Below are 27,135 nucleotides of genomic sequence, written 5' to 3' on the forward strand. Positions count from 1 at the left end.
ATAATGACAAGCAATTGCGTACGGGTAGGTGGAAGTATTCAAGATATCTTGTAAGTTTTCATGTGAAATAAAATTGGCCCAAGCTGACTATTATACAAATGTGATTAAATACTCAACTTGCACATTTAATTCCACAGCAACATACAACTCCTTGAGCAATTCTACTCTTCCTTTAAGGAATCTACAATATTGTCTATAAACTGAAGGAGTGGGGGGATTAGAGGGGCTGGAATTGAAACTCCTGAGTACTTTTTCACAAAGGAAACTGCCTTCTGTCCACACCACAACAAGCAGAACCTCAATGTGCTTTTGCCTGGATTGGGGTGCCACTATTCTTGTCATCCAGATGATTTCCTGGCACTTGTTCTTTGGGGAATTTTGATTAACTGTAAATCAAGCTTCTGAGTGGATTTGCTTTCTTCCCTTGGAATCTCCTCAACCAGATTAATCCAACAAGCACATGATTTTATCCCAATTACTCATCCACCCAATTCTTTCTAATCCTATTACTGCACTTCTGTTGAAGTCACCCAGCAGCACAACTATTTTCTTCATTCCAGACTGGAAAATTAGATTTCAAGTCTACTTCCTACAAAATAGGGGTTATTCGGCCCAGATTCCCGTCTTTCTGTCCAGTACATAACCTCACCTCTTCCCAACTTAAAGCCCCCCTAACTCCTAGAAAACAAAGGAAATTCCCTCCCCTACGCCATTTTCCAGGACAGACCTATTCTCTCACTGAACATTATTTGGCAGACAGGGTGGGCTCCAAAAGGTGATCCTTGTGATGATTGCTCATGATTTCTAGGAAGTACTCTGACTAAAGTAAATTATTTTCCACAAGTTTCTAAAAGGACAATTCTGTATCTTATAGAAAATTATTCAAGATGGAGGTATTTGTGGGTTTTTGTGTTTTGTTTTTTAATGAACGTAAGGAAAAACACTAACCTAGGTCTAGAATATTTGTATCCTGGCTACTGTTACCTGAATCAACCGAACTTGCAGAAAAATCTGAGACGCAACCCTGATTCTAATGACCCTCTCCATGTGAAGAGACAGAACGTGGTATTACTGTCAATTTCCTCACATTCCTTATGACACTACTGTCACATTCTTGGATGTCCAGGGGTGTTCTTCAGCACAGCTGGAGAAAAGCAACAGCATGCAAAGTTTAAATTACTGTATTTCTCACACTTAATTACTGCTTTGCAGATAGAAACAGCAAGGGTTCAAAGGCCTTTATGGATGAAAACATTAAAGCTGTAATACTGTACCCTAAGCTCTAGTTAAACACGTCCTGTGACCCAGGATCTAGTATTGTGTCATTAAAAAATGAGAGAGAGAGACAGATGGACAGACAGAACTAGAGGAACAAAATCTGAAGATGACCATCCACAGATGGTAGGCAATTTATGCTTTAACTTGGGCATTTTGCTGTCAGATATAAGTGGTCTCAAAATCACTAAAAAAACAATACAAGGATAGTTTTAGTAAGGTCTTTTGAAGACCGGTGCTTTAGAACTAGTCAAAACTTGTTTATTTTGGGCAAGTTTGTATTGGTGCCTAACAGGTCTTTTCATAATCTTTACCCATGCTGCCTGCAAAGATAAAAAGATAAAAAAACCCACCTCCACAAGGGGCATGGCTCCCAGAACTGGTGCACTGTTAACATGGGCACTTTACAGTGCTGAAACATGCTGCGCTCAGGGGTGTGTTTTTTCACACCCCTGAGTAAGAAAGTTGCAGCGCTGTAAAGTGCCAGTGTAGACAAGCCCATGCTAAGAAGAAGTCAGGTCACCATCACCTAAATTAAGAAGCTGTAGTTTAAACCAAGATTAGAAAGTGGAGTAGGGAATTTAAGTACACCTCTCTGAGCAGGAAGAGACTGCCCAAAACAACCAATAGAAAGATGCTTCCATGTACTCAAAATAGAAAGCTAGATGTCTCTACCAGCATCAAAAAATTTAGTTATTCATGGTGATGGGAAAAGGAGCTTTCTGGGCTGGTATGGGATATTTTCTCAATTTGCATTTACCTTATGTTTATCACAATTATCCAACATCATTCTACCAACTCATCTGATTGCTACTAGTTAAGTTAGATTCTTCTATAGTTTTCCACAATTTTCCTTAATGACCCTGATTCCAATGCTGATGATTGGGACATACCAGTATCAGCTTCTGCCTATGCTGAGTAGCCATGTTGTACAACTGTTCCTTATTTATATGGGCTGATCAATAAGAGGACTTTAAGGAATGTTCTACTCTGAAACGTGATTAAAATAGCATTGTAGAGCCAGCACATTGCTACTAGTACTAAAGATCCTGAAAACCAAATAATGTCATCAGTAACAACTATGTAACATCTCTGATGCACTAGCTTTCTGCACACTCGTTATCCCGGGCCTAAACAAAACAGATAATCCAAAGTATGAGAGAATAGTCTCACTTGCAAGATTATTCATCTATATTAGTGACAACAGAAGAACCCAGCTTGACTATCAGATCCCAAACTGATTTCACAAAGGAGACAGACAAGCTGTTTTACAGGGCAACCCACCCATGAAATCACGATGTCAACATGTTTCAGAGTAGCAGCCGTGTTCGTCTGTATCTGCAAAAAGAAAAGGAGTACTTGTGGCACCTTAGAGACGAACAAGTTTATTTGAGCATAAGCTTTCGTGAGCTACAGCTGAAGTGAGCTGTAGTGAGTGAAGTGTTGTTCGTCTCTAAGGTGCCACAAGTACTCCTTTTCTTTATGTCAACATGGAAACTCCTCAATACCATTTTTAAGTCATTTTACAAAACAAACTGCAGTTATTTTAATAGCTTCTTACAAAGAACTTGTTCAAAAGCCAATCTAACAATCCATTTTCCAATTAATTATTACCTAAAGTGCATCCAACAGCTCCCCATTTTACATTAGTTCACTATTTTTCTATAAAATAATAGTTCAGAGAAGTATACGCTTACTCAGAGTAGTAATGATTTGGTTACGGTTTATCCACGTGCTGTATTAAGCAGTCCTTAAAGTTTATATGGTAGTGAGATGCGATTCACAGATCTATAGTTTCAGGGATCAGTATTTTCTTTTTGAAGATAGGAATGTTACAAATATTGCACCTTTCTTCAGGGACAGGTGCTGTTTTAGGAAATACTACCTATTTCAGCAGAAGTTCTCTTAGTGTTTTATTGCTTTATGAACTCCCAAATGAATACCATCTTGCAAATTACCATTGCACCTAAATTTCTTAAATAGCTTAACTATATCTTGGATGCTTCTGTTAACACCATACAATGATTTCCTGTATAAATCATTACATTAGCCTGACCAGCAAAGCAAAGGGGATGGAAATTTCTCTCCATCATCTTCCATACCACCACCATAGCAGAGATAAGCTGAAGTCCTATCAGTATAAAAGAACAGGGGGAGATACTGTGTAGACACACTCTGAGGACCCCTCAGTTTTGGAATTCACTTCCCAGTTTGGTTGTAATGGCTGAAATCTGGAGACCATCAGGACACACGGCAAAGCTCATCTTTTTTCTGGGGAATATATAAAAAGGGGTACAGTGGTGAAGGGGGGAATTTTGAAGGTGGAGAACTATTGGGGGGAAGAGGAGGGTGATTTAAGTTTGAGAGTTCCTGGCTCATTGCTGGTGGTTTATATTGCACTGTGCTGCTGTACTTTATGTTTTGTTGCATCTTAAAACAGTAATTTTAAGGTCTCCTAGAGTATATGGCTATGCACTCTTTTTACTGACATGTAAATCCAAACATCCAACCACAGTAAAATTACGAAGTTTACCCGTAACTTCTCCACAAATACAGTATTCACTTTAATTACCCCCTTGGCCATAAGCTAGATGGGTCCAAAACTCTCTAACGAATCTTTAAATATTCTAGGTGAAAATCATCTTAATATACTTGGCTATTTGTTCTCCATACTTTCTTTGCCCTTTTTGCTTATATACCTTCTGTAAGATTTTCTTTGACGAAAGGCTTCTTCAGCTCTAATACTATCCAATGTGCAATACTACCCCTCTGAATATCAAGTGATACCTGCCTAACTTTAATGATAGTGACACCTGCTTTTGGAATATTTAAAAAAAAAAAGTGATTTTGTGATGCATTACTCACTGTAACAACGAAGAGTCTGGTGGCACCTTGAAGACTGGTAGATTTATTTGGGCATAAGCTTTCATGGGTAAAAAACCCATTTCTTCAGATGCATGGAGTGAAAATTACAGATGTAGGTATAAATATACTGACACATGAAGAGAAGGGAGTTGCTCGCTGTGTATTTCTGGCTGTTTACCATAGACGTATTAGTAACAAGAAGTTCTGTACTATTGTTTTCCCAAGCTTTCTAAATAAAGCAAACATGTTTTTCATAATTTTTAAGATGTTAGGGGTGCAACTAACTAGAAATTACATATTTTGTTCATCTGGTACACCTTGTCTCTTTGCCATATTCAAAGTAGTCAAACATTTTATACTTGATGCAATACATTCTGTATTCCCTTCCTCCCTGAACTGCCACAGTTCAACTGGTTTCTCTAAACTAAACTGGAGGCCCCTAACACAATGGATAGTTACTTTCACAACTTTCCTGCTACGCAAGGGTCAATTAACTTAATATTTAAAGACACAAATATATTTTACAGGTTTCGGTTACATCAACCACCAATTCTATGATGTAGAAAACAGTGACAAGCAGTTATACAGTCCTCTGTGACTTTGCTATATCGACTATGTATCAAAAATACCTTATTTAATCCTTTTGTAGCCTCCAAGATAATTTCAAATGGATGGGGAAAAATGTGTCCCTGGCCAATTTAATCCATATATAGTGTAAAATGCTACTATGGTATACTTGATTTGCCTTCACATAGTTGATGCTACTGTGGTATACTTGAACCTTAATTTGCCTTCACATAGTTATACTTCAGAAACTGATCTTCCAAATACACCAGGTCCTTCCATTTTCTTCCTCTCCTTTATATCCTTCTCAGAACCAAAAGTAAAAGTTTCAAGTCCATTTACAACAAGTATCAGTCTGAGAAAGATAGAAACACACACACATACTAAATAAAGTCAGACCGTTAACTTCTAAGTATTAGTCAGTTCTTTGTTGTGTCTTCGAGAACAGGTCTAGCTCTAAGTGACATGTGTGTCTTCCCCCTCCTAACAAGCAGGCACTGATATGTTTAACAAGCTGCATGCAGATGCTCTTCATGATGAAGTTTACATCTGAAATATAAATAGAAGCTTTAGAAAACAGTCTTACCTGAAGCTTCCATAGACTATAAGGAGAATGGAAATCAGGAATGTAGACACTTGGCTGGAATCCACAAGGGAATATGCCCTAGAATGGGGGAGAGAAAGGCACAATGTGTCACCACAGAGCATCACTTTTGGGTGTCATTTGATAACTGTGTCTTATATTAACAAAACAAATAGAGCACTGAATGACAAGTCAGCAAGGTAGCTATTCCCAGAATGTCGATACCAAATAAGAAAACACTTAAAAAGCTGACTAATTAGCCTATAATATTCAATGACAGACTCACAAATTATTTGCAGCATTCAGTGGTCAAATATAATTTGTGGCAACTTGTGCCAAGCTCACCACACGGGAGCTTCTGCCGAAGCATGTGGGAGGAGGAAGATGCTTTACCTTTATCTAATGAAACCATGCCTATAAGATGCAGCCTTCTCATATATTACTTAGTTATAGGACTTAACTGGTAACGCAAAAGGTAGAAAGGTGATCAAGCATTATTTCAGAGAAAACAGGCTGCAGCATGCATTTAACTATACCCACATAATTGCATCCACATTATACTTTACATACAAGATGGAAATATTTTGATATACGACTTCTGATGGAGATTTTGGTAAGGACCAAGTCTTAAACCCACTAATGCCAGTTTACTTGCATAGATTTCCTCAGAAATCAAACTTCAGAATACATATGTGCATGGCTTCCTACATGTGTGTTTATAATACAGAACTGAGATTCCTTGTGTCCCTAATGCCTAAGCTATCTAATTTTTGGTTCTCTACCCCAAGAGGCTGAATTGTACTGTCTAGCTTATATTGCAAACTTTGGGGTAGGGATAGTGTCTTTGCCAAATTTATAAAGCAGCCATCTAACAGAATTAAGTATGTACATACCATCGCTTGACAAATTTCAAGTTTTCGTATATTTATCTATTTATGCAAGAATTTCTATTAGATGTCTAGCATTCACATTTTCAGGGTATGAGGGATACCAAAATGCCTCTAAAGTTAAAACCTGACATGGAACACTTAGCTATCACTGGGGTTGCTTCAGTTTCACTCTGCTGGAGAAATTCTGTCAGTACAGGCAATATAAGTTTTTATACCACTTGCATTACTATAATATTCAGGTGCCTTACACAATGATCCTTCCCCCTGTAAGATTATACCAAAAGGGAATGTCTAGGACATGGGGGATGTATGTCATAAGATTCCTAAAACCTGTACAAAAATTTAGAACTGAGTATTTCAGAGGTCTGACAGCTAAGAAATTGCTTATAAGCTATTGTAAACAAAAGGGAATGGTTGGAAGATGCCTAGCTAACTCTGGCTCTGATAAGCATTTAGGTATGTTTACTCATTTTTCTTCTACAATAAATGAATGGTGTGTTATTGGAGATAGTCAATTTATGCATATCTCCTCCACCTGAACTACATGGTGCAACATATCAACTCTAATATTTTAACATGCCACTGTTTTATCACCCTTGCAAACCCAGATAACTGGTTGGTGTAAGTGTAAGCAATTCTATTCAACTTTCCCTGTTACAAGAGTCACTATTAAATCATAACCCGACAGAGATTACTATAACCTAGACTACCAGCTACTTTGTACTTCAATACACAGGTACCATCAAGAGATTCAGCAACTTCACCATACTGAACTATATAAATTAAATATACTAGAGTAAAACTATAAAGGCATCAGAGGATAACAAGAAGTGAGAATGGGAATGTATCCATTTCTTAAATTGGTTTATTCCTAGATCACTAGATTGAAGGTGAGCAACAGCAAAAGGACAAAAAGTACCCTTTCACTTCTTTATAAAGAACACAGAATGCCTGGGGTTTTTTGTTCTCTACTTTGCATGCTCTCAGTCACCCTGCCTTTTTTATTTATTTATTTTAAATACACAGAGGATAGCCAAAACCTAGCATTTCCTGGTTTTCCTTGAAGATACCTGTGACTAAAACATAGCCTTAAATAGAACATACACTCAGCAAGGTATTTAATACTTTAAGTTACAAGACAAGGCTCTACTCGTCATCATTCCTTCCCTCCTGCACACAAGGTTCTCCACTCTCTGATGTGCTATATGATAGATATGACAAGCTGTACAACAGCATATCACTACAATTATCCAGCGTTTCTGCTTGTTCACAGAACACGGTTTGACATGTTTAAAAATGTACAAAGTGGGTGATTTTTTATTTTATGGGGCTCAATGATTTGTCTCATCCATAATACACTCAGATTTGAACCAAGTATGGCTTTTAAATCACGTTTATTTCACTATACTGAAGTGAAAAACAATTCTATATGAATACTGGAATCACCCTTACATAAGCCTATCAAAGCATTGCAGTGGAGATTAGCACAGTGACCTGTTGATTCTAGGCGGTAAGCAGTAACCGTGAAGGTGTTTCCATCCTGCATACAGCAGTGTTGCAGGTACAGCATCATTATGTATTCAAATCAGACAGTGGAGTGTTCCCACCTTCTCTGCGTAAGGATCTTTTCAGCAAGGTGTTCCAAAAATAACTCAGACTCAGTACCCTATTGCCAGAACAATCCACGACCACAGGAGCTCTCAGCAGGGGAACTCCAAACAGGTCCAAGGGAGTCTCAAACATCCTTCCTTTCTTGATCACTCGACGGGAAGGAGTTCAAAAGCTTTTGTTCTGTCACATGAAGTCACGATATGAAAAATGCCAGGAACCACACTGCAGGATTCAAACAAGGAACTCTCTATGGCTACTTATCACAGCTGTAGTGCCACACTACAGAGACCCACTGCAGGGACACATGGCGCTTTTCTGTCACCCTCGTTAATCCAACCCTCAAAGGTGGCAGCCAGGTCAACGGATGACTTTCTTCCACTGACCTAGCGGTGTCAACACCGGGGCTCAGGTCCATAACTGCATCTCTGCAGGGTGTGAATTTTTCACACCTCATAGCCACCTAGCTAAGTCAACCTAAATTAAGTGTAGACCAGGCCTAAGTCTGGTGAGAAGTTCCCCACCATATTACAGTCCACAGGTTTCCTACTATGACACTTCAAGGGCTAAATAAAGTCTGATCCCATTAGAATTTCCCTTCTTCATATAGCCTGGAGACATGGAATGTTAAAGAGTATTGTTCAAGCCTGTGTATACAAACGTTTCCTGAAACCTGACATCTTAAATGTCGGTCAGTTCGCTAATGAATTAAAACCCCTTGACCCCTAGACACCAGTTTTTAATCACTTAATCTAGACCCAAAATAAGGATCTGCAATATGTGGGGAAATTACACTGTGAGTAATTTTATAATCTACATAGTTTTTTGGACACCATTCAAAATTTCAGAAATCTGCAAACCCATTTATATTTGGAACAGATATCTAAATGAGAGTCTAATTTACCCAATCCAGGAGACAGGTTACTATGCATCCATATGTAAACGTTAACCAGATCACAACTGGAGCCATATCACTGGAGTGCCAAACAAAGTTGTGTTAAACATTTGTTTTCAAAAAAGGATGCAACCAGGAAAAGTAACAGGAAATTTCAGAGAAATTGTCAACTTTATGCATTCAAGTTCATCCCAGAGTTTTGTCTACCAGGAATGTCAGTCACATTAACTAAATGATTAGCAGTCAGAACAGTAGTGGAGGATTATACATGCAAAAAACATGGTCTCAAAACAGAAGCTACCCCTTGACTTAAAATATCCACTGAAAAAGCACTTTGTAGTACTTGTTACAATGCTGACCAGAATGGAAAGATTTCAGAGTAACAGCCGTGTTAGTCTGTATTCGCAAAAAGAAAAGGAGTACTTGTGACACCTTAGAGACTAACCAATTTATTTGAGCATGAGCTTTCGTGAGCTACAGCTCACTTCATCGGATGCATACCGTGGAAACTGCAGCAGACTTTATATACACACAGAGATCATAAAACAATACCTCCTCCCACCCCACTGTCCTGCTGGTAATAGCTTATCTAAAAAGAAAAGGAGTACTTGTGGCACCTTAGAGACTAACCAATTTATTTGAGCATGAGCTTTCATGAGCTACAGCTGACTTCATCGGATGCATACCGTGGAAACTGTAGCAGACTTTTGAGCTATTACCAGGAGGAGAGTGAGTTTGTGTGTGTATGGGGGTGGGGAGGATGTGAGAAAACCTGAATTTGTGCTGGAAATGGCCCACCTTGATTATCATGCACATTGTAGGGAGAATGGTCACTTTGGATGAGCTATTACCAGCAGGATAGTGAGTTTGTGTGTGTGGTTTTTGGGAGGGAGGTGAGGGGGTGAGAGAACCTGGATTTGTGCAGGAAATGGCCCAACTTGATTATCATGCACATTGTGTAAAGAGTTGTCACTTTGGATGGGCTATCACCAGCAGGAGAGTGAATTTGTGTGGGGGAGTGGAGGGTGAGAAAACCTGGATTTGTGCTGGAAATGGCCCAACCTGATGATCACTTTAGATAAGCTATTACCAGCAGGACAGTGGGGTGGGAGGAGGTATGGTTTCATATTCTCTGTGTATATATAAAGTCTGCTGCAGTTTCCACGGTATGCATCCGATGAAGTGAGCTGTAGCTCACGAAAGCTCATGCTCAAATAAATTGGTTAGTCTCTAAGGTGTCACAAGTACTCCTTTTCTTTTTGCGAATACAGACTAACACGGCTGTTACTCTGAAACCTGTCATTATGCAAGGCACTGCATTTAGCCGTATGGAGTGGAAATCTATCAACTGCATGAAAAAACTTGTACAGATACAGACAGACATCATCTTCCTTTCCAAATGCAAACAGTTGGACATCGTACCAAAAGGACTGAAGGTAAAAAATCCATTACAATCTACATACCACACAGACTATGCTGACAGCTTGTGCCACACGCTCTCAAAGAAACTGCGGAATCACCTGATCAACATCCTCTACAGCAAACAGGGAAAGATTAAGAATGAGCTCTCAAAAATGGATACTCTCATAAAAAACCAACCTTCCACACAAACTTCCTCGTGGCTGGATTTTACTAAAACTAGACAAGCCATTTACAACGCACACTTTGCTTCTCTACAAAAGAAAAAGGACACTAAACTTTCTAAACTACTACATGCTACAAGGGGCCACAGCAATGGTTCCCTCAACCCACCTAGCAATATTGTTAACCTATCCAACTATACTCTCAGCCCAGCAGAAGCAGCTGTTCTATCTCAGGGCCTCTCCTTCTGCCCCTCCACCCCCACGAACATGATACAGTTCTGTGGTGACCTAGAATCCTATTTTCGACGTCTCCGACTCAAGGAATATTTCCAAAATACCTCTGAACAACATACTAATCCACAGAGGTCTCCCTACCAACACTACAGAAAGAGGGATTCTAGATGGACTCCTCCTGAAGGTCGAAACAGCAGACTGGACTTCTACATAGAGTGCTTCCACCGACGTGCACGGGCTGAAATTGTGGAAAAGCAGCATCACTTGCCCCATAACCTCAGCCATGCGGAACGCAATGCCATCCACAGCCTCAGAAACAACTCTGACATCATAATCAAAAAGGCTGACAAAGGAGGTGCTGTTGTCATCATGAATAGGTCGGAATATGAACAAGAGGCTGCTCGGCAGCTCTCCAACACGAGTTTCTACAAGCCATTACCCTATGATCCCACTGAGAGTTACCAAAAGCAACTACAGCATTTGCTCAAGAAACTTCCTGAAAAAGCACAAGATCAAATCCACACAGACACACCCCTGGAACCCCGACCTGGGATATTCTATCTACTACCCAAGATCCATAAACCTGGAAATCCTGGGCACCCCATCATCTCAGGCATTGGCACCCTGACAGCAGGATTGTCTGGCTATGTAGACTCCCTCCTCAGGCCCTACGCTACCAGCACTCCCAGCTACCTTCGAGACACCACTGACTTCCTGAGGAAACTTCAATCCATCGGTGATCTTCCTGATAACACCACCCTGGCCACTATGGATGTAGAAGCCCTCTACACCAACATTCCACACATAGATGGACTACAAGCCATCAGGAACACTATCCCCGATAATGTCACGGCTAACCTGGTGGCTGAACTTTGTGACTTTGTCCTTACCCATAACTATTTCACATTTGGGGACAATGTATACCTTCAGATCAGCGGCACTGCTATGGGTACCCGCATGGCCCCACAGTATGCCAACATTTTTATGGCTGATTTAGAACAACGCTTCCTCAGCTCTCGTCCCCTAAAGCCCCTACTCTACTTGCGCTATATTGATGACATCTTCATCATCTGGACCCATGGAAAAGAAGCCCTTGAGGAATTCCACCATGATTTCAACAATTTCCGTCCCACCACCAACCTCAGCCTGGTCCAGTCCACACAAGAGATCCACTTCCTGGACACTACAGTGCTAATAAACAATGGTCACATAAACACCACCCTATACCGGAAACCTACTGACCGCTATTCCTACCTGCATGCCTCCAGCTTTCACCCTGACCACACCACACGATCCATCGTCTACAGCCAAGCTCTGCGATACAACCGCATTTGCTCCAACCCCTCAGACAGAGACAAACACCTACAAGATCTCTGTCAAGCTTTCTTACAACTACAATACCCACCTGCAGAAGTAAAGAAACAGATTGATAGAGCCAGAAGAGTTCCCAGAAGTTACCTACTACAGGACAGGCCTAACAAAGAAAATAACAGAACGCCACTAGCCGTCACCTTCAGCCCCCAACTAAAACCCCTCCAACGCATTATTAAGGATCTACAACCTATCCTAAAGGATGACCCAACACTCTCACAAATCTTGGGAGACAGGCCAGTCCTTGCCTACAGACAGCCCCGCAACCTGAAGCAAATACTCACCAACAACCACATACCACACAACAGAACCACTAACCCAGGAACTTATCCTTGCAACAAAGCCCGTTGCCAATTGTGCCCACATATCTATTCAGGGGACACCATCACAGGGCCTAATAACATCAGCCACACTATCAGAGGCTCGTTCACCTGCACATCCACCAATGTGATATATGCCATCATGTGCCAGCAATGCCCCTCTGCCATGTACATTGGTCAAACTGGACAGTCTCTACGTAAAAGAATAAATGGACACAAATCAGATGTCAAGAATTATAACATTCATAAACCAGTCGGAGAACACTTCAATCTCTCTGGTCACGCAATCACAGACATGAAGGTCGCTATCTTACAACAAAAAAACTTCAAATCCAGACTCCAGCGAGAAACTGCTGAATTGGAATTCATTTGCAAATTGGATACTATTAATTTAGGCTTAAATAGAGACTGGGAGTGGCTAAGTCATTATGCAAGGTAGCCTATTTCCTCTTGTTTTTTCCTACCCCCCCCCCCCCCCAGATGTTCTGGTTTAACTTGGATTTAAACTTGGAGAGTGGTCAGTTTGGATGAGCTATTACCAGCAGGAGAGTGAGTTTGTGTGTGTGGTTTTTGGGAGGGGGGTGAGAGAACCTGGATTTGTGCAGGAAATGGCCCAACTTGATTATCATGCACATTGTGTAAAGAGTTGTCACTTTGGATGGGCTATCACCAGCAGGAGAGTGAATTTGTGTGGGGGAGTGGAGGGTGAGAAAACCTGGATTTGTGCTAGAAATGGCCCAACCTGATGATCACTTTAGATAAGCTATTACCAGCAGGACAGTGGGGTGGGAGGAGGTATGGTTTCATATTCTCTGTGTATATATAAAGTCTGCTGCAGTTTCCACAGTATGCATCCGATGAAGTGAGCTGTAGCTCACGAAAGCTCATGCTCAAATAAATTGGTTAGTCTCTAAGGTGCCACAAGTACTCCTTTTCTTTTTGCGAATACAGACTAACACGGCTGTTACTCTGAAGCTTATCTAAAGTGATCATGAAGTTGGGCCATTTCCAGCACAAATCCAGGTTTTCTCACCCTCCACCCCCCCACACACAAACTCACTCTCCTGCTGGTAATAGCCCATCCAAAGTGACAACTCTCTACATAATGTGCATGATAAGAGAGTGAGTTTGTGTGTGTGTGTCCCGGGGGGGGGGGGGGGGGGGGGGGGGGAAGGGGGGGGGGTGGGGTGAGAAAGCCTGGATTTGTGCTGGACATGGCCCACCTTGATTACCATGCACATTGTAGGGAGAGTGGTCACTTTGGATGAGCTATTACCAGCAGGAGAGTGAGTTTGTGTGTGTATGGGGGTGGGGAGGTGAGAAAACCTGGATTTGTGCTGGAAATGGCCCACCTTGATTATCATGCACATTCTGTAGAGAGTTGTCACTTTGGATGGGCTATTACCAGCAGGAGAGTGAGTTTGTGTGTGTGTGTGTGGGGGGGGGGGGCGGGGATGGAGGGTGAGAAAACCTGGATTTGTGCTGGAAATGGCCCAACTTGATGATCACTTTAGATAAGCTATTACCAGCAGGACAGTGGGGTGGGAGGAGGTATTGTTTTATGATCTCTGTGTGTATATAAAGTCTGCTGCAGTTTCCACGGTATGCATCCGATGAAGTGAGCTGTAGCTCACGAAAGCTCATGCTCAAATAAATTGGTTAGTCTCTAAGAATGGAAAGACTAGCTCCTTCCTGCTCTCATTCAGAAAACTAGCTGCTGAACAAAGCTAGGTAACTGGCTGCTGACTTCTGAAGGTTCCGGTTTAGTACTGTAGTTCATTATTCAGCTGTACACCAAATGAAAAACATTGCCCCAGCCCATTTCCAGTGCCAGACTTATGCGCAAAGAACACTGCTGAGAAAAGCACCACAAGCTTTCCCGTGAGGTTCAATGCTTAATAAGATTCTTTTGCTACCTTAGCTGCAATTAAACATACATTCTGCAAGGTGGGTTTTAAAGGATACTTAACTAGGCTAGCAGGGGCCCTGAAAATAAACTCAAGCTCACTGATTTTGTCAGGAAATATAATGGATAAAGCATTTCAAAAGCTGATGTTATTAGGCCATTACCAAATCCACAATTAAATTTAATATTCTTCTCTCCCGACTGCAGACAAAAAAACATCCAAAAGTTTTCTCTAGGACTGAAGACCATATTCTGAACTTCCAGTTTTGCAGGGCCATTGCTGATTTTAATAACTGGCCTGCCATCAGACATCTCTATTCTAGCTGCTTTAAGGACAAGTGCTTACAACACAGAGCCTGCTAAAGGCATGCCAAGACAGACAGAGCAAGCACTGTTCTACAACATTGTGTGTCAGCCTTCTAGCTATACAAAGAGAGCATTCTTGTCTACACAACAATCCAAGCAGCCAGCTCTTTAGCCTGGCACAGATAGCTCCATAGACATTTACCTACAGAACAATTCCAGGAATACCAAGTTATTCAGCCACACAACCACTTCCACACTCCTCAAACACTAAGTGTGGAAAGCATGTACTATGGTACAAGCTACAGCGGGCAGTCCAAGCAATTCTTTCCCCCATTCTGAACCAACATGAATAACCTCTATATCCCCAGTAGTACATACACACACACATTGTGCTCTGCTAGATAATGTTGACCAGCTAGTAAAGCGTCACAACAGCAAACCTAATGTAGTTAGACTGCAGGTATCATTTACAAGCTCTTTTCCTCCCACTCAGCAGTCCAGGATCCAAATCATGCCTCTCTTTTCCTTCTTCCTCTGTGGTAATGTATCTTCATTCATTTGGCTTCCCCTAACCAGACTACTTGGGAGCTTCCAACAAAGTCTTCCTTCAACACTGTCATTCCTACTCCTTCTATCAACATGTACAATTTCTTTAATTCCTCAGACTACCCACTTGTATGCTACTTTCTAAGGCCTCGTCTACACTATAAAGTCGACAAAAACAGTGGATGCAGACACATTGCGATGCAACTTTCAGAAGCAAAAATGCACTGTTTTGATGACAAAATAAAACCACCCTGATATGAGAGAGAGAGAGAGAGAAGGCTTTTTGTGCAAAATGTTCATAGACAAAGTGCCAGTGCAGACACCATGCTTGATTTTATTGCTTTAATTGGCCTCCAGGCGGTGTCCCACAATGTCCATCCTGACCGCTCTGGTCAGCCGTTTGAACTCCAACACCCTGCAGCCAGGTAAACAACCATCTAGCCCTCCCCTTTGGAAGCCCTAGGAATTTTTGAAATTCCATTTCTTGTTTGCTTCGTGTGGAGAGGTCTCATCCCACCTTCCCAGGTGACCATGGCAGGTTATTGCAGCATATGCTCTCCTGCTTGGACCACTATGGAGCTGCTGCATCTGCTCAGTATATGGGGAGAGGAGGCTGTGCAGTCCCAGCTGGGCTTGAGCCGTAAAAATGTTGATACCTACGGGTAGATTTCTCAAGGCTTGTGCGAAAGGGCCTATGATTGGGACATGCTGCAGTGCAGAGCGAAGATAAAGGAGCTGAGGCAGGCCTACCATAAGGCGAGGGAGGCAAGCCAGCGCTCCAGTGCTGCACCTAAGACCTGTTGGTTCTATAAGGAGCTGGACGCTATCCTAGGTGGCAACCCCACTTCCATCATCAACAGCCCCCGGGGATACTTCGGCGGGCCTGGAGGCGGTGGAAAGAGCACCTATCCCAGAGGACAAAGTCACTGATGAAGAGATGGAGTTAGATAACGATGTGGAGCTCCAGGTGGGGTCGCCCAGTAGGGCGGGCAGGCAGCCAGGAACTGTACTGGCGGTGTCTAGCCAGTCTCAGCAGTTGCTCTCCAGTGAGCAAGAAGCAGGAGAGTAGACGCCTGGTAAGTGGCTGTGGTTTGTGTCGTGTGGAGATGGGTTCGGGGTATAGACATATAGAAGGCTGGTTCTATTTCTATAAGCTGGACATTTCCCTGTGTAGCTAATCAGTACAGTGGAACAGGGTGTTGATGCACGCTGAGATCTCACAGTAATTCTCCAGAGAGATCTCTAGGAAAGTTTCCTAGAGGTACTCTGTAATCCTCTGCCGAAGGTTCCTTGGCTGAGCAGCTTTGTTCCTTCCCCCACTGGAAACTTTCCTGTGACATTTGGCAATCACTTGTGCAGGGACCAAAGCAGTACACAGGCGAGCAGCATAGGGACCAGGACGGAAGCCACAAGCGTTTAGTACATGTGCCCTTGCTTCCTGGCTTACCCTCAGCAGTGAGATATCTGCTACAATGACCCGTACCTGTGTAAAAGTGTGGAAGAATTTTAGAATTTTTTTCCATAGTTGGCTGCACCGCAACCCTTGCAGAGTGCTCTTTTCCTTATGTAGAGCGCCCCCCAGCCAACACTAACCGTGCTTTCGGTGTTCACAGAGATATGTGCTTGCCAAGGGTCAGTTAGAAAGTGAGTGTTATAGTACAAAAGATGTGTTTTACTGAAATGTTTCAATGCTGTGCATGAACTTAATCATGCTTCTGTGCATTGTTGCTTCTGCTTCAGCAGATGTGGCCTTCAGGAACACCCCACACACACCAGCCAACCGTCAGCGCCAGATAAGAAAGAGCCCAAGACGGAAAAAAGACAACGTGTTCCTGGAGGTACTGCACTTCTTCAATGCAGGAAAAAAAAGGGAACACGAGGAACGGAGGGAAGCCAAAAGCCAGGTGCCCGCCCTCCCCTGCAGCACATTCAGAACTCTTTTCCATTCCCCCCCATCCCCCCCCACACCTGGCCAAAAAAAAAAAAAAACAACAACAACCATGCCACCTGCACAGTCCTTTCCCCTTTCCAGGGCTTCTCGGTTTCCCCCTCACTCCACCCCCTTGGACAACCTTCAAAATGATAGCAATAAAAGCAAAGTTTTTGAACGGTAACTCATCTTTATTTGTTTCCTACAAATTGAGATAGCAGGTACTCCAATACGTACACAGGCAATTTCATCATTTACTTAATGGAATGTAAGGCTTCAAATGTCACCATTGCTTTCTAGGAAAACTACATGTAATGTAACATTGCAGTGCCAAACACAGAGATATACATTACTGGTTCTCATTTTCAAAGTGTTGCCTCAAAGCCTTCCTGATTCGAATTGCCCCCCCCCCAACCCTCCCGATAGCCCTGGTATCTGGCTGCTCAAAATCAGCAGCCAAGCAGCCTGCCTCAACTCTCCACCCTGAGCAAATCTTTCACTCTTAGCTTCACAAAGAGTATGCAATGTACAACATGCAGCTATGACCATGGGAATATTATCCTTATTGAGTTTTAACCTACCATAAAGGCATCACCAGTGCACTGTTCATTGGCCAAAGGCACATTCCATTGACATCTGGCGCCTATTCTGCCTGTTGTTGAACAGCTCCTGACTGCTGTCCAGGTTTCCTGTGTAAGGTTTCATGAGCCATCGTTGTAAGGGGTACGCCAAGTCGCAGGATCGCTATGGGCATTTCAACAACATCCCCCAGTGTAATCTTCTGGTCTGGAAAGAAAGTCCCCGCTTGTAACTTTCTATGTAGGCCTGTGTTACTGCTGATGCATGCTCATGCATCTTCCTGGACCACTCCACACTCATGTCAGTGACACACCCATGGTGATCCACAAGCGCCTGCAACACCATGGATAAATACCCCTTCCTATTGATGCACTCCATTGCAAGATGGTCTGGAGCCAAAATTGGAATGTGTGCACCATCTATAGCCCCTCCACAGTTAGGGAAACCCATTTCTGCAAAGCTGTCCATTATTTCATGCACATTTCCCAGAGTCACAGTCCTTTGTAGCAGGATGTAATTAACTGCCCTGCACACTTGCGTTAACGCAGCCCCAACAGTCAACTTCCCAACTCTAAATTGATTCATGACCGACCAGTAGCACTCTGGAGTCGCCAGCTTCCACACAGCAATTGTCAAACACCTCTCTACCGATAAGGATACCAGAATGAGAGCTGCCCTGTGCTGCAGTGCTGGGGAGAGCTCCGCACACAGTTCCAGGAAGGTGGCTTTCCGCATCCAAAAGTTCTGTAGCCACTGCTCGTCATCCCACACCTGCATGATGATACAATCCCACCATTCAGTGCTTGTTTCCCAAGCCCAAAAGCTACGGTCCACGCTCTGAAGCTGTTCTGTGAATGCCAAAAGCAGTCTAAAGTTGCTCATAGCACATCAGGCAACTGAGAGTCTTCTTCAGTTAGGAATGCCAGGATTAACTGCACTGCCATTCGTCATGTCTTCATGACAGTTATCAGAGCACAGGAGAGCAGTCTGGGATCCATCCCTTCTCACAAAGATGTCGGGGTGCACAGCAAACAAGGGCCATTGGAAAATGCTGCGAAAGAAAGCCAGAAGACCCTCAAATGTTGCGACAGAAAGCAACACCATTGGATATTGAGCCCGGTCCCAAGATGCGCCACGATCTGCTCCGCCTTCCCACAAGACCTAGTGACAGAAGATGTTGAGCTGGACTGTGGGACAGGTACCCACAGTGCACTGCTCACACTGTCGATGTTAGTGCCCCAAATGTGGACACACACTGCTGGCAGAGGGAGTGAGTGTGAACATGCAATACCAATTTTTATTGTAGTGCTTTCTGAGTGTTGACATAACTTTTGTTGACAAAACTCTGTAGTACAGACAAGTCCTAATTTCCCTCCTGAGGTTCATCCTCCATTGCGACAGCCATAAGGACATATCCCTTTATACTTTTCCCAACCATATAATCTTTGATTCCGACATTGCAGCCACTCGATCCAGCTAATGATTTTAAAAGGAATTCCATAAAATCTTGTCAACACTGCTTCCAGACTGATTGGAAAAGTCACTTAGGAAGTGCCTTGCATTGCCTTTCCTTTCAATTGGCCATCTGCGTTGAGTGCTATGGCTCTGCAGGACACTCAATCCACAATGGACCAAAGAACAAGGCACCAGGACCATGAATCAAATCTAGATTTCTTGAACAACAGCACAGAGCACTAGCTACGAAGCAGCCTCTATATCTCAGAGATTAGGATGGTGTAATTAAATCCAATGAAAACCTCAACCCAAAAAGCAATGACACCAGCAGTAAATGCCACCACTCTGGTCTTACACCTCCATGGACACACAGGATTTTGAGAGAAAGAGAAAGAAAAGAATGCATATTGAATGGCAATGCCTTTATACATGAACTGCCCTCACACAGGGCCCCTTATACCCAGCAACAGAAAGGTTTGGCCACATCCCCGTTGTGTAGTTCTCCCCTTTCGTGCATTTATAGTATGCGTAACTGAATACAATCAATAGGGCAGCAATGGAAAGAAAATGACCATCTTAAATAGGATCCTTTCAGAAGCAGAGGCCAGCTGCAGTTCACTAAAACATACGTAAAGACAGAAATTGGTACAGTAATTTATTTTAATAGACATTTCTATATCACTCACCATAGTATTTGGGCACCTTTAAGATGAAGGAGGGAAAAAAAATCAAACAATTAAAATATAAAGCGGACATAACAGTTAGGCTAGCCTATGTTCATTAAAATGAAATACACAGGCCATTCATTTTGTTTAGAGGAACAGTTACACAAGTTTTAGACTGTGTTAAAGCCTACATCTGTATCAACTTCTGACAGTGCAATGTTTAGTTTCCTATAAGGTTTCCATTGCTTTTCCTTGAGTCTCACTCACTGGATTGGCTTAAAAAACATCAGCCTTCTATATAGCACATATACATGGCTCAGCATAAGTACTTCAAATTAGGCAATTCAGCATCTAAAAAGCACTTGTTCAGTATTGTAATCAAAAATACTAATAAAGAATGTAAAATCCTTTTAGGATGCAACAGACAAAACATTTTAAGATATGACATGCATAGAGGTGAAAATCTGAATAGGAGTTTCTCTGCTACTTGTTTAAATAGTTTTACAAAAGACTCAATTTATTCCAATCCACAGTCTTTATTTCAGACAATGGAATATCCAGTGAGTTCTCAAAATGAACAGGACTTGACATTTAATTGTTTGACAGCTGACTTTCTCACTGACAATCAACTTGCGCACAGATAGGCATATGTAAGAAAGGGCATGTCTGAACAATTGCAATGTCCCACTTAATATAACCACTCACATGGTGAACAGATAACTGTTTCCTGGGGCACAGATTAAAGAGACCATTCAAAAGAAGCCTTTAACTTTGGGGCCTAGTATCTGTTACTAATGTGTGGACATTATCTAGGCTCAAGATTTACAAGAGCTCAAATTCCTGAAATCATTTCACTTTTCACTGGGTCTCCATTTCTAGAGCCCTCCAGTATTAGGTAGGTTCCATTATGAATCCTCAACCATGAAAGTATAGGTAGTTCCCTTTTAGTTCAGCTCACTAGCCCATTCCAACTTCTGAAAAAAATGGCTATGCATGAAGCAGTTTCACAAAGCTTCACACACCCTTTAATGCACACTAAAGGCCTTACCTCATTCAAAAGAACTGAGATTCCATAGCAACACTTGTGAGACACCACTTTTATCACCTGATCTATTTTATCTTACTGCTGGGGAAGTGACAACTATCCATACCTTGCCAAGTCATCCAGAAGGTTACCAGTGGAAGATTTATCCTATTTTCACAAGTGAACGGAGAGCGGGGAAGAAGAAACTCAGTTAATCCTCCACCCAACCCCTCTCCCATGGCTCTCTTCCCTTTTGATGAAAAGTTCTTGTGCGCATTTACAAGCACTAGAGGAGATGAAGCATCACTCTACTATAGCACTTGCCACTCATGATTTTTTGAGCTTGTAAAACATGACCAAGTGGACGGTTTATTATGGGTTGCATCTCAGCAGGTGGACAACTCTTTCAAAAAAGATCCTCATCTGGAAATTTAGAGTCTGATACGGAGATCCCCCAATGGTGGAAAATTCCTTTTTACTGCTAGAGTTTAAGACTGATAAAGCTATTTAACTGTGTGGACCACCCTAAAGATTATCTTCTCTCTAGGTCACACAACAGCAAACAGACGATCCAGAAATCTTGGTGTGCTTCTTCCTGCCTTGGACTTCCAAAGGAAAATCTTGCATTCCAGATGAGAATTTTCACAATTACCATACAATATGCTGAACTCAAAGCTTACCTATCATTGGTATCACCACAACCGGCCTACATCATAAACATACTTTGTCCACATCAAAAGATGAGCTTTTTACAAGGGATGTGTTTTCATAAGTATGAATTTTTTTCAGATTCCCTATTCCCTCTGTATTTCTCAATACTCTGCATCATATCACTTCATTTAAGGAAGTTACCAAGTTCAAGTTTCACATGAAGTGGGTGATGTTCTACACTTAGACGGAAACTGCTTCATGTATTAATAACATTTAAGACAAACATCAGTTTTAGTCTGAGGACAAGTATACCAAATGGGAAAAAAAGGGTGTTTTTTTTTTTTGGGGGGGGGGGGTTGGTTTTTCAAGTATAAACATACTCTAGTAATGCCCAGAAGTCCCAGTCAAAACTATAGCCCCCTTTTCCTGGATGCTGTACACACATAGATAAGAGAATACCTACTCTGGACGACTTACAGTCTAAGCCTTGGTCTACGGTAGGAGTTGAGGTCGAATTTAGCAGCGTTAAATCGATTTAACCCGTCCACACGACAAAAGCCCTTTTTTCCGACTTAAAGGGCTCTTAAAATCGATTTCCTTACTCCACCCCCGACAAGGGGATTAGTGCTGAAATCGGCCTTGCCGGGTCCAATTTGGAGTACTGTGGACACAATTAGACGGTATTGGCCTCCCGGAGCTATCCCAGAGTGCTCCATTGTGACCGCTCTGGACAGCACACTCAACTCAGATGCACTGGCCAGGTAGACAGGAAAAGGCCTGCGAACTTTTGAATTTCCATTTCCTGTTTGGCCAGCGTGGCAAACAGCAGGTGAGTGCAAAGCTCATCAGCAGAGGAGACCACGCAGTGCTCATCAGCAGAGGTGACCATGATGGAGTCCCAGAATCATAAAAGAGCTCCAGCATGGACCAAACAGGAGGTACGGGATCTGATCACTGTATGGGCAGAGGAATCCGTGCTATTAGAACTCCGTTCTAGTTTTCGAAATGCCAAAACATTTGTCAAAATCTCCCAGGGCATGAAGGACAAGAGGCCATAACAGGGACCCGAAGCAATGCCGCGTGAAACTGAAGGAGCTGAGGCAAGCCTACCAGAAAACCATAGAGGCGAACGGCAGCTCCGGGTCAGAGCCCCAAACATGCTGCTTCTATGATGAGTTGCATGCCATTTTAGAGGGTTCAGCCACCACTACCCCAGCCGTGTTGTTTGACTCCTTCAATGGAGATGGAGGCAACACGGAAGCAGGTTTTGGGGACGAGGAAGATGATGATGAGGTTGTAGACAGCTCACAGCAAGCAGAGAAACCGGTTTTCCCGACAGCCAGGAACTGTTTCTCACCCTGGACCTGGAGCCAGTACCCCCCGAACCCACCCAAGGCTGCCTCCCGGACCCACCAGGTGGAGAAGGGACCTCTGGTGAGTGTACCTTTTAAAATACTATACATGGTTTAAAAGCAAGCATGTTTAATGATTAATTTGCCCTGGCATTCACGGCTCTCCTGGATGTACTCCCAAAGCCTTTGCAAAAGGTTTCTGGGGAGGGCAGCCTTATTCCGTCCACCATGGTAGGACATTTTACCACTCCAGGCCAGTAGCACGTACTCAGGAATCATTGTAGAACAAAGCATTGCAGTGCATGTTTGCTGGAGTTCAAACAACATCCATTCTTTATCTCTCTGTGTTATCCTCAGGAGAGTGATATCATTCATGGTCACCTGGTTGAAATAGGGTGCTTTTCTTAAGGGGACATTCAGAGGTGCCTGTTCCTGCTGGGCTGTTTGCCTGTGGCTAAACAGAAATGTTCCCCGCTGTTAGCCACAGGGAGGGGGTGAGGCTAGCCATGTGGTGGGGAGAGGCAAAATGCGACTTGAAACAAAAGCACATGTGCTATGTATGTAATGTTAACAGCAAGGTTTACCGTGAAAGAGTGTACCCACTGTTCTATAAAATGTGTCTTTTTAAATACCACTGTCCCTTTTTTTTTCCCTCCACCAGCTGCATGTGTTTCAAGGATCACAGGATCTTCTCCTTCCCAGAGGCTAGTGAAGATTAGAAGGCGAAAAAAACACACTCGCGATGAAGTGTTCTCTGACCTCATGCTGTCCTCCCACACTGACAGAGCACAGATGAATGCGTGGAGGCAGACAGTGTCAGAGTGCAGGAAAGCATAAAATGACCGGGAGGAGAGGTGGCAGGCTGAAGAGAGGGCTGAAGCTGAAAGGTGGCGGCAGCGTGATGAGAGGAGGCAGGACTCAATGCTGAGGCTGCTGGAGGATCAAAGTAATATGGCTCCAGTATATGGTTGAGCTGCAGGAAAGGCAGCTGGAGCACAGACCGCTGCTACAGCCCCTGTGTAACCAACCCCCTCCTCCCCACAGCCGCCTCACCCAGACGCCCAAGAATGCAGTGTGGGGCCTCTGGCCACCCAGCCACTCCACCCCAGAGGATTGCCCAAGCAACAGAAGGCTGGCATTCAATAAGTTTTAAAGTTTTAAACTTTTAAAGTGCTGTGTGGCCTTGTCCTTCCCTCCTCCACCACCCCTCCTGGGCTACCTTGGCAGATAGCCCCCTATTTGTGAGATGAATTAATAGAGAATACATGAATGTGAAGCAACAATGACTTTATTGCCTCTGCAAGCGGTGATCGAAGGAAGGAGGAGAGGGTGGTTAGCATATAGGGAAGTAGAGTGAACCAAGGGGCGGGGGGGGGGGGGTGTTTCATCAAGGAGAAACAAACAGAACTTCCACACCATAGCCTGTCCAGTCATGAAACTGGTTTTCAAAGCTTCTCTGATGCACACCATACCCTCCTGTGCTCTTCTAACCGCCCTGGTGTCTGGCTGCACGTAACCAGCAGCCAGGTGATTTGCCTCAACCTCCCACCCCACCATAAACGTCTCCCCCTTACTCTCACAGATACTGTGGTGCACACAGCAAGCAGTAATAACAGTGGGAATACTGGTTTCGCTGAGTTCTAACCGAGTCAGTAAACTGCGTCAGCGCACTTTTAAACATCCAAATGCACATTCTACAGCCATTCTGCACTTGTTCAACCTGTAGTTGAACAGCTCCTGACTACTGTCCAGGCTGCCTGTGTATGGCTTCATGGGCCATGGCATTAAGGGGTAGGCTGGGTCCCCAAGGATAACTATAGGCATTTCAACATCCCCAACGGTTATTTTCTGGTCTGGGAATAAAGTCCCTTGCTGCAGCTTTTGAAACAGACCAGAGTTCCTGAAGATGCAAGCGTCATGTACCTTTCCCGGCCATCCCACGTTGATGTTGGTGAAACGTCCCTTGTGATCCACCAGTGCTTGCAGCACCATTGAAAAGTACCCTTTGCAGTTTACTTTCTCGCCGGCTTGGTGCTCCGGTGCCAAGATAGGGATATGGGTTCCGTCTATGGCCCCACCACAGTTAGCAAATCCCACTGCAGAAAAGCCATCCACTATGGCCTGCACATTTCCCAGGGTCACTGCCCTTGATATCAGCATGTCTTTGATTGCGTTGGCTACTTGGATCAGAGCAGCCCCCACTGTAGATTTGCCTACTCCAAATTGATTCCCGACTGACCGGTAGCTGTCTGGAGTTACAAGCTTCCACAGGGCTATTGCCACTCGCTTCTCAACAGTGAGGGCTGCATCTTGGTATTCTGGCACTTCAGGGCAGGGGAAAGCAAGTCACAAAGTTCTATGAAAGTGCCCTTACGCATGCAAAAGTTTCGCAGCCACTGGGAATCGTCCCAGACCTGCAACACTATGCGGGCCCACCAGTCTGTGCTTGTTTCCCGGGCTCAGAATTGGCATTCTACCGCATGAACCTGCCCCATTAGCACCATGATGCCTGCATTGCCAAGGCCCGTGCTTTGAGAGAAGTCTGTGTCCATGTCCTCATCACTCTTGTCACCATGCTGACGTCGCCTACTCTCCCGGTTTCGCTTTGCCAGGTTCTGCATATACTGCTGGATAATGCGCGTGGTATTTAATGTGCTCCTAATTCCCAAAGTGATCCGAGCAGGCTCCAAGCTTGCCGCGGTATGGCGTCTGCACAGGTAACTCAGGAAAAAAGGCGAGGAACGACTGTCTGCTGTTGGCTTTCACAGAGGGAGGGAGGGTCTGACGACATGTACCCAGAACCACCCGTGACAATGTTTTTTGCCCCATCAGGCATTGGGATCTCAACCCAGAATTCCAATGGGCGGCGGAGACTGCAGGAACTGTGGGATAGCTACCCACAGTGCAACACTCCGGAAGTCGACGCTAGCCTCAGTACTCCGCCGAGTTAATGCACTTAGAGCATTTTGTGTGGGGACACACACAATCTACTATATAAAAACGATTTCTAAAAAACTGACTTCTATAAATTCAACCTAATTTTGTACTGTAGACATACCCTAAGGTATATCTTCATAGCACAGTTAAACTCTTACCTAGTGTTTCCCTACCAATCCTCCCGACTACACCCAAACCCTGTGACCAGAGTTTGTTAGTACTTTCAGCATTGAGCAGATGGTTTGTCTGGGGCTGTAGGCTAAAACCCAAGTGAGGCTTTCACCTGCCAACCATGCAATAAGGATGAAGGTTAAGTCACTTGAGTGCTGGTAGTCCTCAAATGTCTTCCCAAAATTTGCTCCTGTCCCCCTCCCAGAAGGATAGACCATTTCTCTCACAATTCACTTAAAAGAATTAGCCCTAGTCATGTTACTGCAGCACAAAGAACCATGGGATATGCCCTTATAAGAACTAGTGAGATATACAGGCAAATGTCACACCAGTGAAGAGAGACTTTGCAGAGTGACTTTTCACATCCAGGTTAGACTAACTTGGGTGCCAATCACTTAAGTTAATTCTGCAGTGAAGACATATCCTAAAAAATTAAGTCAGGTGCAAAACTTGGAAACAGCTAGTAAGTGCTCATACATTGCACTGCAACTTCTCTAAAGCTTACTCTCCAGAAACTCAGCTTCTATTTAAAACATATGTATAGCTATCACGATTATAGAGAAAACCTCAAAAACATGAACAGAGGGTCACCAATGCAGAATTGAGTCTGCAACAATAGACCCAAAATGTACGAAGTGTCAAATTCATCTCCATGAGGTGCTACCTCTCATGCTAACTGACAGTTTAAATGTCAACACTTTACTATTTTGTTTCTCACGTAAGAAATAAGACAATTACAGATCTGGATAATTTATTCTGAGTGACATCTCATTTTGGTGCCACAACTGTGTGCCATTTGGGAAATACCACTCCAGCACCCCTTTTCCCTCCTCCATCAAGAGGAGCCAAGCCCAAAGAGCTTAACAGCCCATCGGCATATTCAAGCTCCACCAAGGGGGAGCCCATCAAGTTGCCATGGGGAGCCAACCAGCACAAACCATCCTCTTTTGAATATCTGCACAATTTACCATGAGTAGTCTTATTTTGGGTTCACGAGTGGGAGGGGAAGCTCATTTTGTGGGTGAAGCTTGGAAAGTACCACTTTTTTCCCAGACTGACTCCTGATCAATTGTGTCTCACTTTGTTTCAGAAGCCCAGGATATGTGCATATAAGAGCCTTCTACTGGGCTTGCCACTGCACTACAGCTAAATCTAACACACTTGTAGCTACAATCAATGTTTTTGAAAAAGAGACATGGCACCCATAGTACTAAACATTTAATCCAAATAAATGGTTTTTCCTGTTAGAATCCAAAGGAACCTGGAGTAGTCTCCTTGCCTTTCCCATGAATCACACTAACAAAATCAGTCTGCCAGCCTCACTCAGACAAGAAACCTTAACTGCACATGGCTGTTAAATCTGGACAGTTTACAGCAGCACACACGATTTGATAAAAACAAAGTATCAGTACACTTATAGTATCA

The 27,135-nt window shown here is 43.3% G+C and overlaps 1 protein-coding gene across 2 annotated transcripts in view; it reads right to left on the reverse strand.

Annotated features, from left to right (window-relative positions):
• SPPL3 (signal peptide peptidase like 3) overlaps positions 1–27,135 on the reverse strand; it is a 141,624-nt gene that overhangs the window by 55,054 nt on the left and 59,435 nt on the right. For both annotated transcript variants that reach the window (XM_048821441.2, XM_048821438.2), the window contains exon 2: positions 5,291–5,368. In XM_048821441.2, coding sequence (XP_048677398.1) covers positions 5,291–5,368 — 78 coding nt within the window. The remainder of the gene's footprint in view (positions 1–5,290; positions 5,369–27,135) is intronic.

The sequence above is a fragment of the Caretta caretta genome, chromosome 15 (assembly GCF_965140235.1).
Source record: "Caretta caretta isolate rCarCar2 chromosome 15, rCarCar1.hap1, whole genome shotgun sequence".
In the NCBI taxonomy this organism is placed as follows: Eukaryota; Metazoa; Chordata; order Testudines; family Cheloniidae; genus Caretta; species Caretta caretta.